The 19,065-nt window shown below is 49.1% G+C and overlaps 6 protein-coding genes across 6 annotated transcripts; 3 read left to right on the forward strand and 3 right to left on the reverse strand.

Annotated features, from left to right (window-relative positions):
- Positions 1–1,279: 1,279 nt before the first annotated feature.
- On the forward strand, positions 1,280–4,190 carry Aspvir_004534 (RFX family transcription factor; the record flags this gene model as incomplete). Its single annotated transcript, XM_043267760.1, has 4 exons — positions 1,280–1,283; positions 1,426–2,143; positions 2,204–2,524; positions 2,582–4,190. The coding sequence occupies 4 exons, from the start codon at positions 1,280–1,282 to the stop codon at positions 4,188–4,190; spliced, it is 2,652 nt and encodes an 883-aa protein (XP_043123695.1).
- A 1,069-nt stretch (positions 4,191–5,259) lies between these two features.
- Positions 5,260–7,167, reverse strand: Aspvir_004535 (uncharacterized protein; the record flags this gene model as incomplete). The annotated part of the gene is made up of 4 exons (XM_043267761.1): positions 5,260–5,383; positions 5,445–6,098; positions 6,160–7,034; positions 7,165–7,167. 4 exons carry the CDS (start codon positions 7,165–7,167, stop codon positions 5,260–5,262), a joined length of 1,656 nt encoding a protein of 551 aa, XP_043123696.1.
- An 868-nt stretch (positions 7,168–8,035) lies between these two features.
- On the forward strand, positions 8,036–9,413 carry Aspvir_004536 (E1 ubiquitin-activating protein AOS1; the record flags this gene model as incomplete). Its single annotated transcript, XM_043267762.1, has 4 exons — positions 8,036–8,078; positions 8,146–8,203; positions 8,268–8,439; positions 8,502–9,413. The coding sequence occupies 4 exons, from the start codon at positions 8,036–8,038 to the stop codon at positions 9,411–9,413; spliced, it is 1,185 nt and encodes a 394-aa protein (XP_043123697.1).
- A 515-nt stretch (positions 9,414–9,928) lies between these two features.
- Aspvir_004537 (Ytp1 family protein) lies at positions 9,929–11,725 on the reverse strand (the record flags this gene model as incomplete). Its single annotated transcript, XM_043267763.1, has 5 exons — positions 9,929–10,233; positions 10,303–10,432; positions 10,507–11,349; positions 11,435–11,512; positions 11,597–11,725. 5 exons carry the CDS (start codon positions 11,723–11,725, stop codon positions 9,929–9,931), a joined length of 1,485 nt encoding a protein of 494 aa, XP_043123698.1.
- A 514-nt stretch (positions 11,726–12,239) lies between these two features.
- Aspvir_004538 (SWI5/SAE3 family protein) lies at positions 12,240–12,730 on the forward strand (the record flags this gene model as incomplete). Its single annotated transcript, XM_043267764.1, has 3 exons — positions 12,240–12,350; positions 12,415–12,500; positions 12,571–12,730. 3 exons carry the CDS (start codon positions 12,240–12,242, stop codon positions 12,728–12,730), a joined length of 357 nt encoding a protein of 118 aa, XP_043123699.1.
- A 443-nt stretch (positions 12,731–13,173) lies between these two features.
- On the reverse strand, positions 13,174–17,382 carry mdr1 (ABC multidrug transporter Mdr1; the record flags this gene model as incomplete). Its single annotated transcript, XM_043267765.1, has 3 exons — positions 13,174–13,531; positions 13,594–16,898; positions 16,981–17,382. The coding sequence occupies 3 exons, from the start codon at positions 17,380–17,382 to the stop codon at positions 13,174–13,176; spliced, it is 4,065 nt and encodes a 1,354-aa protein (XP_043123700.1).
- Between the last annotated feature and the right edge of the window lie 1,683 nt (positions 17,383–19,065).

The following is a 19,065-nucleotide window of genomic DNA, read 5'->3' on the forward strand; positions in this document are numbered from 1 at the left end:
TTTCCCGGTTGTTTAGAGATGATAGGATAGGAAGTAATTAGCTTCGATATGTAAATTTCATTGTTTATCTCTTTTGTAAAGCCCCAGATTGTGTTATATCTCTAGCTTCATAATCTCGTTGCTCAACTGTCTGTGTGCCGGATGAGCTCCTCCACAGTCACTCCATGAGCAATCAGTCCTATTCGAACGCCTTGCGGCAAGCAGGTATATAGATCCGACTTGGGCGTGGGATGTCTCGCTCGAGGACTAAGACGGGAGAAATTGATGTGTGTTCGGTTGCAATTGTACATCGCCTTGTCCATGGGTGGTCTTGGCCGAAATATGTTGATTCAGATGAGCTTGAAAGTTCAAGTTCAACCATGCGGATTAGCGACCGAATAGATATATCCGATCCCGCTTGGTTCTATTTGTAGTCACGTAGTTAAATTAAAAAGAAACCGACGCATGTTCGGTTAAAGGTGGTTTCAGGCTAACCCCAGTACAGCTTGAGGACCTGTATATACTATTAGATGTCCTTGTCCCCCAAAACAATACTCCAAGTAGGTCTTTTGATCTAGATCCTTCAGGGCCGGAGACTATTGGTTCGAATAATGCCATTCCAAGCACCTTACAATAATGATTATGTTCTATCATTCCTTGTCATTGAGCAAATAATGTCAAGAGTATATTGTGTGCAATGACCCTATCCTACAAGCACTGTGCTGTACCAGGCACAGCTACTCATTAAGTGCCAGCAATTTCCCCGGTAATTTGAATCTGTCTCGCTGCTAGCAATGTCAAATCATTCAACACCCATCTACTATTCCATGTCCAGACGGATGAGCCCATAAATAACGGTGATCATCACTTGAGATTCCATTGCAATGTTTTGTTGTTTTGGGAATCTGCCTGAGGAATGAGCCTTAGCTAATCCACACGTGACCGTTGCTTGAGGAACCGCCGCCTCTGTTTATTCCACCTTTGCACACTCAAAACTTATGACCAGACTGTAACCACGGCCACTATGAGCCTTCGATAGCGTGTTTGCGACTGCTATAACGACCCGATTTTATGTCTTGACGAACTCATCTCCGAAATCACGACGTTCCCCCTCCAGCCTCTGTCCCGCATCGGCCTTCTGTCGTGTGAGTTCGAGTGATTAAGTTGAGGTGGCTGTAGACCCGATCATCAAAACAGACGCCATTGCCCGTGGTTACCAACCTACTCGCACCCAGCAACTAACGAAACACAACCACCTAGTCGGGTAGTGTGTAGCAGACCCTCCACTATGGCTCATGAGATGGGTAAGATGTTCCTGCATCTCTTTCGGTGCTCTGAGGCTTCTACTTTCATCTGATCTCCCGTCGTTGCTGCCCTGCCGCTAGCCTATCTCTTTCAGCCTCCGCCTTCCGTCTGCTGTTGCTAATCCGAAGCCAAAACAAACAGGGCGAGCCGCATCGCAATGCTCGAGCATCGCATCACAAACAACGCAGTTAGCAGGACCGCATAGTCGTCCTGGCACGGCAGATCCTATGCGAGCGCGGTCAGAAGCTGTAGTTTCAAGGAACAGCCGTCGACCAAGGTCTAGAGGATCAACAGCCAGTATCCATTCCAGCACCACGCAACAAACACAGGACCAGCAGATCGCCGATGGGTTCTCCCAATTTATACCCTCCCAATCTGCCGCTGGTCACAATGTCTTCGCGAGTAATCCCGAAGACATCATTATCCGGTTTGGCCAGCAGATCTCGCATGCCGTGAATGGTGCCTCGCTCGATCCGACACTCCAAGATCCTCATCATTCAGTGCTTCCTAGGGCAGAGGAATTTGCAATGCATGGGCATAGCCTCTCTCACCATTCAATCCCTCCAGGTCTGTCGCATCACGGGCTGCCTGCCATGCCGATCACTCAGTATCAAGCGATTTACGATAGTAATATTGAAAATCACTTACCGGAGCATGTGCTGGAAGAAAATGAAAACTCTGAGACTGGTGGGAAGAAGAAGAAAGGTTCAAATTCATCACTGGCGAATGACAATGAACTGCGAAAGTTGCTCCGTCAGTACGAAGGCTATTCTCTCAAGCAGATGGCGGCAGAGGTTTTGAAACATGAAGGGGCAGGGGGTAAGGCCGAGAAAGTTAAGCAGGTCTTTGCCATGATCTGGTAAGCGAACGCACAGTGCCCATTGTTATCGACAGGTAATCAGTACTCATGGATGCTTAGGTTGAAGGAGAATTGCCGGAAGAGCAGCGGTTCTGTCCGACGAGACCGTGTTTATTGTTGCTATGCAGAGAAATGTGGCACCGAGCGTGTTTCAGTCTTGAATCCCGCTTCCTTTGGTAAACTCGTGCGCATCATATTTCCGAATGTGCAAACCAGACGTCTTGGTGTTCGCGGAGAATCCAAGTACCACTATGTGGATTTGACGGTCATCGAGGAAAAGCAGCAGAAGCCGCCGCCGTTGAACCCACAGGTCTCGTCGATCACCAATGGTCAAATTGGTGGTGGCATAGAGAACAAACTTGACGGAGCCATGCAGAAGAGGTTTGTCAATCACATACTCGATAGTCCCGGAAGATGCAAGCTTACATGTCTTTTCAGTATTCTACCACCGCCGCCAACAGATAGCGCAGTGTTTCCTTCACCAACTGTGTCATTTACACCTAGGTTCTCAGCGAATTCCTCGACCGCAGGGTGCAGCTGCCAAGCCTCGACTAATTCCAAAGGTGACCACAGCATTACCCTCGAAAACGTCGGAAATCATTCTGGGAAAATGATTCATCAGATGCTCCACCTGCCGTCCGCCGAGGACACGTCTGCTGACAACGACTCCTTTCAACTGCCCGATATACGGGAGTATCTTCCCTGCAATACTGATACTAAGGTCGCGGCGGCTCTTGCAGCCCTTTACCGCTCCCATTGTATCTCCGTAATTGATAGCTTCCGCTACTGCAAGGAGCGGAACCTCCTCCGCTATTTCTCCGCTTTTCATGGGACCTTGACGGTTCCAGTACAGAAGCTGCTGACCCATCCAAACCTTGCTCCCTGGATCAAGGAGTGCGATTGGCTCATGTACCAGAAGATGATTGCATTCGTGGCACCTCTCACTACGCAGGTCGTCCCCAAACTTGTCCTGGACGCTTTTAGCTCGATTTCCCAACGGCTGACTACTCATATTGGTGAGACATTCAAAGCGCAACCTGCACATGTCAGCTTGGCAAGATTAATACCGGCCCATATTTTCTGCAATCTGCTCAGGCACATGCTTGATGTAAACCAATCAGCCAATGCGGCCGCAGCATGGCTGTGCCATCCTGACAATAGGAACCAGATGTGGTTCGATTTTAAAACGCTTGTTGATCCAAAGGAGATGATCTCACGGGCGAACATTCCCACATGCGCGGAGCGGGCCGCAGAGCAGATACTGAAACATGACGTTCGAGCTCTGCTAACTCCTGTTGACGACCTGAACCCCTCTGCCTCTCACCCTTTCTTTACGAAGCCAGACACGGAAGCGGATCGCGCGGCTCGTAAATACCCCGTCGAAGCCTCCACTGGTGAGGAGTACAACTTTCCCGATAAGTGGATATCTTTTATACTTAACCTATCCTCTGCATTTCCCCACCATCGTACGCAATGCATCATCGAAAAGGTCGACACCTTGTGGGATTGCATTCTCCGCCGATTGACCCTTGGTGGTGCACAAAGCTTCAGCGCCTGGTGGATGACAAAAGTTTTCTTTCACGAGATGATGTTATGGCAAGCAGAAAAGAACGGTTTTATGCGTTTCACACCGAGCATCTTGCAAAATACGAGTTTTGGCTCTGACCAGTCCGGTCCGCCCAATTTTCTGCTGAATCAATCCAGCGGTCCATCTACCGAGAAGAATGACCCTTTTAGCGCTTCTGATGCGCAGCAGAGCAGTGACTCGAGGCCAAGGTCAACTACAAGCCCTTCATCGGCGGATGTGAATCCCCAGAACAGGACATCGCTCAATCGACCGCCGTCAGATGCCGGCCCAAATCATGCTTCGGTGGAGAGTGAAAAACCACCAAGCATCGCTGACAACATTGCCAGCTTTCACGCTCCCAATAATGACGATAGTGCTATTGACCTTGACGACGATTCAATGCTCATGTCCGTGGGCAAATATGGTGATATGATGGCCTCTGACCCAGCAGACGCTGAAGGAGATGTTGTCGTCATCTAGGTGCTCATGCATATTTGCTGCATTTTACGCTTATACTTTTGGACACAGGGTTCTTTTCTTTTCACGGAGTTGGATTGGATTTGAGGTGCATCTTTTGGTTGACTATTTACGTTCACGTATAAGGTTCGGCGTTGGACGATCTTTGCACGAGGAATGAAATGAGCATCGATTCGACGGACAGCGGTCTGTAACACTGGTTATTCAGGTTGACATTCATACTCATTAATAGCGTGTTGGATTCCGCTTCTTCTATCAGCATTCCTCTTCTTTTGCCTTTCGATTGCAACCCGGGACCGACGTTGATGTACATAGGATTACGGTCGATTTTGTCTGCCCAGATGATTTACAACTTTTGACGGACTTGGCCTTGGTTTACAGCACCCACTTCTTCTCATACGCTCTTTCTAATCTTCTGGTTCGGGCGATACCCCGGGTTCGCTCTGCCTCTTTTGCATCGAAATACCACTTGTCGATGGCTTTTGCATTGCTCCGGCGACTGAGGGAACTGTCGTACCCCTGCAATCCGTCATGCTGTATGCACATAGCCCGGGCTTTCTCCACGGCGCGGGTCCCGCATGGCGTTTAATTTCGCTGCCGTGCAGGAGAGACGCTCGACCTGGCGTAAGATCAGAATAATGACCCGTAGTGTATGGTGGACTTGCAGCGATTGGGCTTTGCTCATTTGTTTCTATGTGAAACACCGTGGTGTATCATGTAATCAATCGTTACATATCCTTTGAATTCTGACTTTCCTCTTTTCAACGTAATCATCGTCCGTACACTCGTACAACTTGCGAAATTTGGAATGCATAGAGAGGTACGAAAACAACCTAGACCGTAACGCCATTCCGACCCACGATTTCGGACCTCTATCATATGGCTTATGGAAAATGGAATGACATGGTATGCTTACACGAACAATTAAGCCAAGCCGGAACGCGCGATGACTCTTGGCTCACTGAAAAGAAAAGAAGCTGTAGAGAGGACAGAGTGGGTGAAGAGGACAGTTCGAAGTGATGCATAAATGTTGCTTGTTGAGATGGGCTGCCGCATTCTCCTGATGCGGCGCCTACCTAAATTCTCCAGCGGGGAAGAATCGAGGACCAGCAAAGCCGTACGTGACTATACTCCGAATATCGATATTGCCATCGTTGCGGGGGTTCCAGAGCTTGATCAAGATGTATCTGCCTGAGCTATTGAGGATTGTCAGCGAACTTTGAGTGATGGGATGTAACAGGATTTCGGAATACGTACGCCGGTGGATCAAACTTGATGCTGACCATGCTCTTTGCTCGCTCTATGAAGAAGCGAGCATGTGGCTTTAACACAGGCGGAGAAGATGAACCTGCAGGTCGAGACTCTGGGAGCGCAGATGATGCAGCAGGTTCGACACGATTAGGGATCCGACGCCGCCGTTCGAGCCCGCGCTGTTCCATCTCGTACGACCATTCCACAGCCTCTATACGCTGCAGCATTTCATCACGTCTCCGGTAAAAGGTCGCTTCGTCGGAAACAACCCCTCTTTCAGTCTCACTTTCATCGCTTTCGGAGCCTTCAACATCATCCGCCTCATCCTCGTCGTCCATGTCACAGCCATCATCATTATCAGAGGTACCATCATATTCAGTCGTTACCTGAAACTCAGCCATGGGATCGGGGGCATCGGGTCCTGCGATGGTGCTGATGTCACTATCAGAATCCGAAGGAGAATCTGTGTTTCCGAATACCGCTCTTTCCAAAGTCTGAAGGGGTGTTCGGAATGCGTTCAGATATTCCTCAGAGGGCTGCAGACCAGTACGCCTGCTCCGATTAGAACGACGAGGGGCTGGTCTAAGAATCTTGAACGCGGCGGTACGAGCCAAGACATCATCATACGCCATAGACACGAACACCATTCCTTCCTGGACTCTAGAGAACGATCAGTAAATCCGAGGTAGGTGCATGAGTGACTGCTTGAGATGGGACATACGGAGCATTGTAACCAGATTTAGGGGCCTTGATGTCAATCTTGCTCAAGCAGAAGGGGGCGTCGCCCCGATGTTTCAGAATCAGATTACATCGATCTGACTTTGTGCAGTAGACAGCTGAATCATTGCGCAAGATGTTCTCTGGCCACGAATTCTCGCCGTCAGAATCATCGTATGTCCCACCGTCGCACATTTTGATTTCCATCTTGAGAGCGCCAGGAACTACTTGGCCATAGTGGCCATAGCGAAAAGCTTGGGGCCCTTCTCTTTTGTCGTCCGACTCGAGCTTTCTGCGTTTAGTCCTCCGACTGTCCCCCTGCAGATCGGTGCCTGGTTCTAGCGGCATCGCAGAAAGTGTTTCATCGAGGGGTACGAGCTCGTCAAGAAGGGATTGCGCCTCAGGAGCTCTGCTTCGTCCCTCTTGGTGTCGATGCCGCATGGGCCGACGTCTGGAAGGTCTGCTGTCACTAGCTGATCGTATGGAATTCGAAGGAGCTGTGCTAGGATTCAGCCCCGCGACATCGGTAGCTGAAGACCTCTGCGTCCCGAATCGTGGGTAGCCTATGTGATCAGCACCGCGCGTCTGCTCCTCCCTGTGAGGCGTCGCTGCCTGCAAAAGTTGGATCTGACGATCTACAGCTTCTCTAGCTTGCTCAAAGCTGGTCCAGTTCCGGGCCCGACTGGAACGATATTCCTCTATTTCCTGGTTGAGTATTTCCAAAGCGCGGGTAGTCGCTGAACTATCCCGATGGCGCTCAGAGCTCAATAAATCCCTCAGATGTTGTAAGCGATTTTCAGTAGGTGGCTGAGATCTGTCGGAAGTACGACTTGCACGAGGGGCACGACGAGAGGCAGGAGGGTAATCGTAGTTCCCAGACTACAGTTCGAATGTACAACAGTCAACCAAATATACTAGAAATGGGGCTCCACGAAATAACATCGGGCTCGATGGAATCGATCAATGAAGTGAATGTAGGATTGAGAAATGCTCTGAGTCACCCACGCACCATTCTATGAAATTAATATGCCGTCAGCTGGCGTGACAGGCCGAACCGCTCAAGAGGCGGAGATGATGCACTATACCAGTATGATCGAAGAATGTAAGGAAGAGAGAGAGAGAGAGATCGAGGTGATAATTGAGAAAGACAAGACCCGGTCAGAAAGAGGAATGACCTGACCAGAAGCTTGAAGTCTGAGAAATAAAGAGAACAGATAAAACGACTGAGGAATGGAACAAACGAAGTTAACGAGGCTTTGAGTTACAAGTAGAGAGTAGCCGGAACTCAGACGATGTGGAGGAGGAGAAGGAGAAGCTTAGTATTATTGATAACAGCGGGAAATGACGCTTCAGTGAAAGGCGATAACTTATCAGCCATGATGTGCGGCACGTGATTCCAGGATAAGGAACTGGCATTCCTCATTCAACACTCCCTCTGATTGCCTTCCATTGTCTTCTCAAAATTCACTAGCTCCTGAATAGTTCTGCCGGTTATCTGCATACGGATGGCACTTAAGGCACTGGACGCTTCCCCGTTGCTCTTCTAACCCTCTCCCTGGTCCTCTCTCTTCCTGGTGACTGAATAGTGAGCACTACTTCTCATCTACACCTCCTCCGGACTTCATTTATCAAGGACAGAGGAAGATCGGCCTCGCTTTGGCTGAAATCAGTCTTATTGCGGCCGACACATATTGACTGTCTCTTGCGCAATCTGTTACCTCAAGAACTGCTCTCTTCAGGCCCAATTTATTAAGCACCGAGCGCGATTCTGTTATTGTCACAATATCCTTAACAAAAACACCAGATTGATTGGATTGGGAAAGCGGCGCAAGGAAACCATTTGCGTCCTCTGGTAACCCCTCAAACGCCCACCAGCCAGCATGGCGTCGTCGCTAGAAAACGCAGCTCAATCAATCAGTGCTGGTAGGTGCACATTCCCCCACGACGGAGAGCCCCGGGATATATATGTCTGACATGCTATGATCATCAGATGAGATTGCTCTGTATGATCGTCAAATCCGTCTTTGGGGGGTCAAGGCTCAAGAGAAGTGAGTTCTCGGAATTCCCAGCTGTGCGCGTTTATGAGCTGATTTTGAATGCCCTTCGTTTTAGGATTCGGTCCGCAAATATCCTTCTGATTACGTTCAAAGCATTGGCGAATGAAATCGCAAAGAACCTTGTTTTGGCAGGCATCGGTACTCTTACTATAGTCGATCATGAGACTGTTAAGGAAGAAGACCTTGGAGCCCAATTCTTCATATCCGAGGAGCATGTTGGCCAGAATGTATGTCGTCCGGTCGCGGGAAATTCCAAGTGAGGAGACAAAAAAGCTAATCATGAGGACAGCGCGCCCAAGCTGCGGCCCCAGCGATACATGCGATGAACCCTAGAGTTCAGCTTCGGATCGACACGGAAGATATCCAGACGAAGCAACCGGACTTTTTCGCGCAATTCGATGTTACCATCGCCACGGAGCTTGACTTTCCAACTTACTCGACCATCAATGCCGCATGCCGCATCTTCAACCGTCCATTCTATGCTGCTGGTTTGCATGGATTCTACGGCTTCGCATTCGCCGATCTGATTGCTCATGACTTCGTCATTGAACGTTTCAAATCGAATGTTTCGCCGTCAGCCCAAGAGACACCCACCAGAAGCATCATCAATATCACCACAAAGAAAGAAAATGACAAAATCATCGAGATGGTGACGAAGCGGGAAATCTACTCCCCCCTCATCTTAGCAAACACATCGCCTCTCCCTGAGGACCTGACCCGACTGCCCAGACGACGGAGACAGGTCACGCCACTTCTGACATGCCTTCGGGCATTGTGGGAGTTCCAAAAGCTTTCCGGAGGCAGATTGCCCACATTCTCCCGGCAAGATCTTGAACTGTTCACCAAGCTTGCTCGTGACCGTCACCAAGAACTGAAGCTTGACATCAGCACTTTGGACTCGGAATTTTTACGAAACTTTTTACAGAATCTCGGCAGCGAACTGAGCCCTGTGGCGGCGTTTGTTGGCGGTAGCCTCGCGCAGGACGTGATCAATGTGCTGAGCGCAAGAGAGCAACCACTACAGAACCTCTTACTATTCGACGGCGACAAGTCCGTCGCACCCATCTACCCTTTGCATCCTTTCTTCCCACCAGAGGTGGACAATGCTCTTTCTGCCATTCCTCCTGTTGTGAACGCAATTCCCATCAATGGCGAACCGACCGCCGCTCCTCTACCGACGAATCTACCTACAAATATCTAAAAGCTTCCCAATTGGCCCGGTTGCATGTTGACCGGCGAGTCGGGAGATCGCACGCCCTCTCGAGGCTGCTCCTCTTGTCTTCCTCTACGCACACGTGTTTCAATACTTTTATGACTTGTACGATAGGTTCGCGAAATTGAATCTGGCCAAACCATCTTAATATAGACCGCGTCGTCTTTTTGATACAGGCCGACATGAGTATTTCAAAAAACCGGTCTTCCCCATTATCCAATTAATAATTCTTGTAAAGCCATTGCAACCATCCAGTATATATACAAGCCAAAACAAATGGCCGAGGGCGTCAGGGAGTATAGAAAAGCAGGGTACCCAATCCAGCAACGCCATTTCCAACAAGCACCAAGAATCTCAATCACATCATAGTCGTCAGAGCGAGATAGGCCACTTGTCTAGTTTGAAAAATATGAAGTAAGGGTCTTTTGGTGTATTTAGAACGCAAGTTGTCTCCTTGCGAGCCCACACAAAGATAAGAGATAAAAGAACAAGATTCCGGCAAATCAGGTCGACGACGTCTCTTTTCCGACCAAAGGGGCGCTCTCTTCGTCTTCCGCTTTTCGCGGACCCATGGCGTGGGTTCGATTACCGGGCACGTCCTCATCTTCTTCGTCGGAGATAAGACCCTGCAACTCGAATGCCTCGGCATCATGGACCTGCTGAGACTCTAACGCCGAACGGGCGTGGCCGTTAATAAAGGTAGAGTCCTGTACCGGGTCTGTGGTGCTTGAAGAGCGAGAATGGGCAGAGGGTTTGGCGGAGTTGGGCCATGCGTGGACAGCGTAAATATGTAAAAGGATATTGACGACTACGTCAGAGGTTAGAACAAGAAACTAGCAGCCTAAAAGAGGACAAAGGATAAAGGCGGTCCACTCACAGAGGAAGAGAATGAAGGCGATGCTGTACAGAATCAGAATATAGGACACGTGGGTGATTCCGGCATCGTGGAGTAATTGCATTTGCTCCTCTGTTGCGCCCATGAAGAGGAAGCCAGATGCGTACAGGAGCTGTGAAAATCACTAATCAGTCCAAATTACCTCCAAATGCGCGGTTAAGGAAGAAAGATGCAAGATGAACTTACAAAGGGGGGCAAATATTGGAAGCTGTTAGGGTCCGTTCCGTCGAGGCTCAGCGTGTTTTTGTCCTTCAGCACGAAGGCAATTTCAATGATTCTGGTAAAACCAGCAGCCATCAATGTGTAGCCAAAAATGGAGTGAATCATGGTACTGATCATCAACGTCTGCGGATGAGCCGACATCGCATAACCGGTCAGCAGAATAACGATGGCCGGGATGAGATTTCGCTTGGGGCGGCCATTTCTCTTCCTGCTCATCCAAATACCCAAAAGACCGGCACACCACCAGACGATGCCCATAGTGGTATGCTGCAGATCATTGTGTACCCATGGTCCTCCCCAACGATGCTCCGTAAAGGTGTTGACGCATCCCCAGGCCGCGATGACCAGCGAGTCGAAGAACTCTTGACTGCGGCCGGTACGGCGCAGCCAGAACTGACCAACAAGCAGCAGGATAGTAAGCATGATACCATAGGCAATGAACGCGCTGCCCATGATGAAATGCGCCAGACATTGTCCGAGATGATCACCCTGGCAGAAGCCATTCGCCGCGATACCCCCGAAGAGCATCTGCGTCCAGCTCACAATCGGCATCGCCTTGCCGAGGACGCCGTGCAGCACCACGAAGAACCGACGGATTCGACCATGGATTCCCTTGGAGAGATGTAGCTTGAGATAAAGACCGATAACGACCTGCACCACAAGCAGAAGCATCAATAGGTTGGCGAACGAGGCGTGGACATTCTTTCCGAACTGACGGCCCTTGTGAGCATGGCCTAAGAAGTATGCAACGACTGCGATAACAGTGCCGACGATCTGAAGTGGGACATGCCACCGCGAGCGAACAATCTAGGCAGAACGAGTCGTCAGTTCAAACGTCGGTGCGATCTTCTGCGACCGGCCATTATGCGGATGGTCAAGGAAATGAACATACCCCAAGTACCATTCCCAGCGGGAAGATGATGCCAAAGGTAAATCCCATCAAGACCATATGTATCCATAATGTCGAGTCCTACTCCGGAGAGCAATGTTAGTCCGTTTGCTCTCGTCCACTCAGGGCAGAATAGTAGCAAAGTGCGAACGCCACGACACTTACAATAGGATCTTTGGAGACGGCGGCACCCTCAGGGACACTCTCGTGGCCGCCATGAGCCACGACGGAGGATGCCAGGAGAAGGGCAACAAGTACCCCTCGTAGGTCCAATATACCCATCATCTTCTTCATCAAACTCGACAGGAGGTTGAGAGGGAGTTGAGGGAAGAGGGAAAAAGAGAGCAGATGGTCGATGGACGAAGATGATGTACTCTGTCCTGGTGGAGCCTTCAGAGGTACTGACGGATACGACGGGGACGATTACGAATGCCCGAGTCGGGCCAGGAATTCGGAGTGTTCGGATTGGTCGGAGTTGGTTGTTTATTTTACTTGTATACCTATGTTCTGCAGTATTGGTGATAGCCAGGGGAATGAATTATTGACCAGAAAGTAATCTACCAGAATTATAGCAGTATTTAATGGTGCTGTTGTACTGTTTCAACATGGTGAGGATCTTGCTGTTCATTCTGTATAGCAAGGCCTCTATCTACCGAACAAACAACAGCATCTCGTTTTTCTCTGAAAACATCAACATCTCGTGCAATAACTCTCTACCAGAATCAGATTGCATCGACAAATATCTTGTGTCGACTAACCACTCCCTGAAAAGCAGCACTCTCGTGAATGTTCCTGCTTTGCTCTTCCCATGGCCTCTCCAGGGAGGAATAGCCCCCTGCAGCAAACCACCGAAAACAGCCGTACACTAGACCTCTCGCATCTAACCTCTGAACAGCAGATCCAACGGGACAAGAAGATCGTATGCATTTTTAATTGGCATTTTAGGAGCAGAACGAGTCCCAGCAGAAGCTGACAACAAACAGAAAGCACTACAGGCCTCCATCGCGGACCTCCACTCGCAAACCGCTCAACTTGAAGCTCAAATCGCAGAAATCAAAGCAAAGTTGAAGTACATTTCCTCACTCGCCCAGGTTGACTATGTCAAAAAGTGAGTCCTAAAATACTGACTTTTTTCAAAGACATGATCCCTCAACTACGGTGAAACGCCATATTCGTCTGCTCCATGAGTACAACGAGATCAAGGACATCGGACAGGGTCTGATGGGTCTCATAGCTGACGCGCGTGGGATGCGACAGGTCGATGTGCAGAGTGAGTTTGGGGTGGGAGACCGAGATTGACACCTTTCTTGCCCCCAGACACTGTACGATGGACATCATGTCTGGGATTCCGCTGGCAGATTCCTCCGACAAGACTGTCATGCATCTTGTTCTTCGTTCCCCTTACGTGCGTATAGGTCAAACCAAAGAATATGATAAGTTCGAAATCTGTTCGATTAGGAGAAGAGCGCGATGCAAAATGCTCTCATATCACCCAAGTAGAGAGTGATTCCCAGTCAACTCCAATGATGTCTCTATAATATAAGGCGCCCTAAGTAGCGAAGATGAGGACTAGGTAGAATGACGAGTGCAATCCAGTTGGAACTTTTACAGGGGGATCATAAACACATTAGCGGGGGTGGTATATCCACGGTATTTCCAGCATCAAGAATGACATGATTGAGCAGGGAGGAGGAAAATATTAAAAAGCTTTGTACGGCATGAAAAGAAGGGGAAAGGGATGATTAATGAGTCTTTCCGAGACTCTGCAGATTGACCAGCTCGTAATACCGGCCCTTGTTTCGAATCAGCTCGTGGTGCGTTCCACTTTCGACGATCTTGCCTTGGTCGAACACGTAAATAATATCGGCCTTTTGAATTGTGCTCAGCCGATGGGCAACAGCAATCGTTGTCCGCCCGCGGGCAGCGGCATCCAGCGCAGCTTGTACAACTTTCTCTGATTCGGAGTCGAGAGCAGATGTGGCTTCGTCCAGAAGAAGGACCTTGGGGTCACGCAGGAGGGCACGAGCAATAGCGACACGCTGCTTTTGTCCACCAGACAACATGCCTCCCTTGCTGCCAACGACGGTGTCAAATCCCTCACTGTTGTACCATGTTAGCGGAACCGCTAGGCATGAAAGGAGACAATGGGAAGGCAAACTTACGGAAGTGACATAATGAAATCATAGATGTTGGCATCTTTGCAGACCTTAATCAAAGCCTCCTCCGAGACGTCATCCTTGTCGACTCCGAGCAGGATATTTTCTTTGATGGTACCCTGATACAGAGTAGGTTCTTGGCTAACCAGGGCGAGGAAACTGCGGTATGAGTTGACATTGAGTTTGGTAATATCCTTTCCGTCGACGTAGACCCCTCCAGCAAGTGTGTCATAAAATCGCTCGAGTAGAGCAATCGTAGTACTCTTACCGCATCCACTGGGTCCAACAAGCGCAATGTATTGTCCAGGCTTCACGCTCAGATTGAGTCCTCGAAGAACAGGCTGCTCTGGCCGAGTTGGGTACCTAAAGTGGACGTCCCGGAATTCGATTTCGCCTTCTATGGACTCCAACTTCTCGCCCTCGTCCGACCAGATATCGATGGTCGGCTTGCTGTCGAAGAGTTTCTTGAATTGAGCAGCGGCATTCTTTGCCTTACCCATGTCTGGAGCAAATGAGAAGACAGTTCCGGCTGATTGCGCGCCGAAAAGAATCTCGGAAAAGCAGACGAAGAAGCGGAAGATGCTGTACTCATGGTGGCCTAGAAGTGTACCACCATACCAGAAGCCCAAAGCGACGCAGAAGAACACCAATGCCTGCGACGAGGCATACAGCAGGGAGGATTTCAGCACTGAGATTAAACTTCTTCGGCCTTGATTTTGAAGCTGATCGTGATAAACAGACCAGACGTCTTGTTCGCGAGTGAGTGATGCTACAGTGCGGATCGCTGATGTGGCTTCGCAAGCATAGCTCGCAGATCCTTCGTAGGCGGACCTCGATCGTTGCTGGAATCGAGCAAGCATGTAGAATCTGAGGAAGCCGCATGCCAGCAGGATTGGAACGACGGAAATGCAAACCAGAGCCAGCTTCCATCCGATCGCCAACGCAATGACCATCGCCGCCCCAAGCGTCGTGCTAGTCATGATGATTGTGCCGAGAGTCACTCCGCTAACGCCAGACAGATGCTTCGTCTCCGTTGATAGGAAGGACGTCAAGGCACCGGTGCTGTTCTCTTCCCTGTCGAAAAATGAGATGTCTTGACGAAGAATCGATCTGAACGCTTGACTTCTGGCTCGGCGGATGAGTCTCTCCGAACAAATAGCAAATGCTGAACCGTTGATAGAAAGGCTGATAAATTGAGCAATTCCAACAACAAAGAACATCAAGGACCAGAAATTCGCGTCATGCCTGAGTTTGGGAAACATTGATTCGGGTAACGAGAGCGTGCTGATTGCCTTGGCGTACAGAAAAGCCTGGGTAGGTTGACCACCACCGGCGAGGAACGCGAAAGTCAAGCCAATGAGCATGTAACCCAGCTCGGGGCGGTTAAACGAACCAATGAACTTGATGAGGGTCCAGAGTGAGTACTTCTTGAACTGCTCGGGGACTTTCTTGGATAGAACGGCACTCGAAACTGATTTTTGCGTTCCGGTTCGTTTCATCTCCAAGCGTGCCTTCTCATCTTCAGCATCGAGAGAATTCGAGCTGCTAACTGCAGTCTTGATGCGAGCAACCTCTTCTTGAGCAAAATCATCGGCGTCCATGTCCGAGTCGGCTTCCAGAGCTTCTGCTTCCTTCTCCTCGTTGATACGCTGCGCCTCCACAAGTTTGTAGTAGGTGCCTTTGCGATCGACCAATTCGTCATGGGTTCCCTGTTCCGCAATCTTTCCGCCGACCATGGCAACAATGTTGTGGGCTGTTTTGATTGTTGACAAACGGTGAGCAATGACAATGGTGGTTCTACCTTCGGCGGCTTTATCAAGAGCGGCTTGGACGACGCCCTCAGACTTGGTATCCAAAGCTGACGTAGCCTCGTCAAGCAACAGAATCTTGGGGTCACTGACAATGGCACGAGCAATGGCAATACGTTGCTTCTGACCTCCGGAGAGTAAGAAACCACGCTGACCGACATTTGTCTCATAACCCTCGGGTAGAGCCATGATAAAATCATGAGCATTGGCCATTCTGGCCGCATTCTCGATGAGCTCTCTAATCTTATCCTTCGACTCATGCTCAAATTTGGTGCCAATCAGGCCATGTTCGATGTTTCTAAAGATCGTGGTGCCGAAAAGGACAGGTTCCTGGCTGACAAGAGAAATCTGCTGTCGCAGCCAACGGAGGTTGAGGGTTTGGATGTCATGGCCGTCCAGCAATACCTGGCCTCCTACAGGAAGGTAAAAGCGCTCCACCAAGCCGACAACAGTACTCTTTCCAGAGCCGGATGGACCCACCAGTGCGGTAGTCTTTCCGGCCGGCATCAACAAAGAGACATCTTCCATGACTGTAACTTCCAGTCTTGAAGGGTAGATGTGTTTGACATTGCGGAATTCGATATTTCCTTCGAAATGGTCAAGTTTCTTCCCTTCATCAGAATAGGGGTCCAGGGGCGATGTGCGGTCAATCGTGCTGTAAATCTTGGCGGCCGCAGCAACACCGTTCGTAAATGCCTGGCCATTGGGGGCAACGTTGCCCAAGCTGAACGAGCCGATCAGGATAGCCATCAAAACTGTCAGAACTTGGCCCACGTTGACTTCTTTATCGACAAGGAAGCGAGATCCCATCCAGAAACCGAGACCATAGTTCGAAAACATGATACCGAACATAGCACCCACCATCATACCAAGGATGATTTGTTGTTTGATGCCCCATTTTTCAGCCTCAGCCAGGTGAATTTCATATTGCTTGGCGAGCTTATCTTGTGTGCCAAAAGCAGTAGCATTCCGAATGGAGCTGATGACTTCTTCCGCGACAGTTCCACCAGCACCATAACTTTCGAGAGACTTCTTGCTGTACTTCACAATGAACCGCGACCCACCTCCCATAACCATGACCAGGGCGACGATAGTTGAGGTACAAATCAGAGCCAACTTCCAATACTTGACGTAGGCGACGATAAATGCGGTGACAAATGTGGCGAATGCGGTCAAGGTGAGACCAACTTTTTCAGAGATGGCGTCTTGGATCAGGTTGGTATCAGCAGTGATACGCGTGGTCACTTCACCGGCGCCCAACTTGTCGAAATAAGCCATGTTCTGCCTCAGGATAGCCTCGAGATAGTTTTCGCGAATCTTCTGCGTGAGATGTTCGCCAGTATAGATGAAACCCACGGTGCTGACGTAGACTGTGACAAACTCCGCGATACCGAGATACACAAAGTAAAGAACATTCTTAGTCAGTTGGTGATAGAAATCATGATAGGGCATGGTACCCAGAGAGATGCCTTGGAACGCTGAGGCCAGTGAACCGAAAAGAATCTAGTAGATCAGATGTCAGCCACGAACACTCTTTGATCTAACGACTGACAGATAGCCACATTGCCAGGCAGGTCATACATACCGTGAACAAGGGAAGAGCAGCACCAGCAGCAATAGCACAGATTGTGCTCACGATCATGATCAGGATGTCCGTTCTTGAGGCATAGCGATACAAGATGAAGAAAGATACTTTCACAGATGGTGCCTCAAGCTGTCGCTTGAGTATCTCTTTCTCATGCTCTGGAAGATGGGTAAAGAGAGAATCATCACTCAGGTCGACAGCCTTCTCGGCAGGCGATGATTGATGATCCTTTTTCTTGCCATCTGGAGGCGCCGTGGTTGTGTCTGAGAGCGAATGATGGTCGTGTGACTTTTCATTATCAGCACCGGAAGATGAAGTGGAACGTCCTTTCTCTAATGTCGCTACCTGCAAATCCTCGACCGACTTCTCCCGAGAGGCGGCGCTGTTTTCAGGCGCAGACATGTTGCGCTCAAGACTATGCCGAAACTGACACTCTCTCAGTTAAAGATGCCACAGTTTGAGGACTCCTCGAGCTATCCAGAGTCGCACTAGTCCATAAGTCGGTTAACAGGCAGATAACCTAATATGGGACTCCCTGATAAAATATTCAGAAGCCTTCCAGTGAATCAAGGAGGAAAGGATTATAGGAGAGAATAGACTGAGATGGTGTCGTAAAGGCCCCGCCGTGCTCCCCCACGTAGAAAGGACACTTCTATGTTGTATGGGCTGAAATTTCACGCTGGTCAGGAAATGAAGAGGAAGACTCCATGCAACCTCTTTTTAAGAGCTTCACTCAAAAGAACATGAATTTAGACAGCATTTAAGCATCAGCTCGTAGTATTAATAGTCCCCCTTCAACGGTCAACTAATAATAATAAGAATAATATCGGCGGTAGTAATATTACAATAATAATATTAATATTAATATTAATACCTTTTTGCTCCCAGACTCGCACTCTTAAGTATAGAGAGACCCTTTACGTATCTTAGCGTCAACCACCGTATCTTCGGAGACCCGACATCCCGATACTTTTATGCACAGAAGTTAATGGAGATCAAGATCCTTGTTCCTCGCATACGCCGCACTGTGTTGCCTAAGAGAACATGTTAAGTTCATGAGTCACCAAGACCCGTGACCGAAAAGCGTTTCGAGAAGCATCTGCTTCTATCTACCGTTGATTATGCTGAATCAAGGCAAAAAAGGTGTGAAGACTCCACTACATTACTTGTTTTGTACTCCGACTTCATAACTATTTATACACATGCCATAGCTTAGCATCCCTAATAGTGTACTGTCTAACCAAATTGGGGAAATTCAATGGATCTTTGCCACTCGCTTTTCAAACGACGCCTTCGACTTCGAGAACCAGATGGACCCGCTTCTCCTTTTTGCAGTCAAGTGGGCGGATACTGTTTCTGTACCGCTTGTCATCTTAACAAAACTTTTTGCATGGAATTTCATCTTCGAAATATTTTGAAAACCTCAGATAGAGCCATAGGTTGTGACTCTTAACCAACCGGATGACAGTCGATCATCTGGCTGTGACCTGTGTAGAACTTTCTAGCACGGATAAAAGGAACAGAAACAACCTTTTGATCTAGGAATCGTCGGCGGAGATTTATTGTGTGTTCTCCCCCACATTGCGATGCTTGTTAATGCAAGACTCCAAATTCCAATATCAAAAGCCCCTTCAGCAGGCAGGCCAATCAGAACGCAGAATTAAGAATGAGCCCCTGGACCTGGTATTAAGGTACTATGATACATATTGGTCCGAGTCAAACTACTACTACTAAGTCTACTATCTTAGAGGGCGAAAAGATCATCGTTCGCTGATTCCCGCAGTCCACTATGGAGATAGGAATGCGGAAGGCAGAAATCTGGATGGCTCCGATTTTAGTAAACGGAGAGCCTGTAGCCTGTAGGTGAGCTGCCGATCAATCTTCTCGCACGTCTAGGCACCATAGTAACAATACGTAGGCAGTAAGGTATCTATCTGAGAGGTGGTCCGTATCAATTTCAAGATGGCGCCGGTCGGCAACTATAAGTCCCGAACCCCGAGAACGTGCTCCTCTATGGAGGCGAAATCGCATAGAGCGTCGCTTGATTGGCGGATCTCAAAAAAAAACTCCTTAAGCGAAGTAAGC

Source organism: Aspergillus viridinutans (assembly GCF_018404265.1).
Source record: "Aspergillus viridinutans IFM 47045 DNA, scaffold_2, whole genome shotgun sequence".
In the NCBI taxonomy this organism is placed as follows: Eukaryota; Fungi; Ascomycota; class Eurotiomycetes; order Eurotiales; family Aspergillaceae; genus Aspergillus; species Aspergillus viridinutans.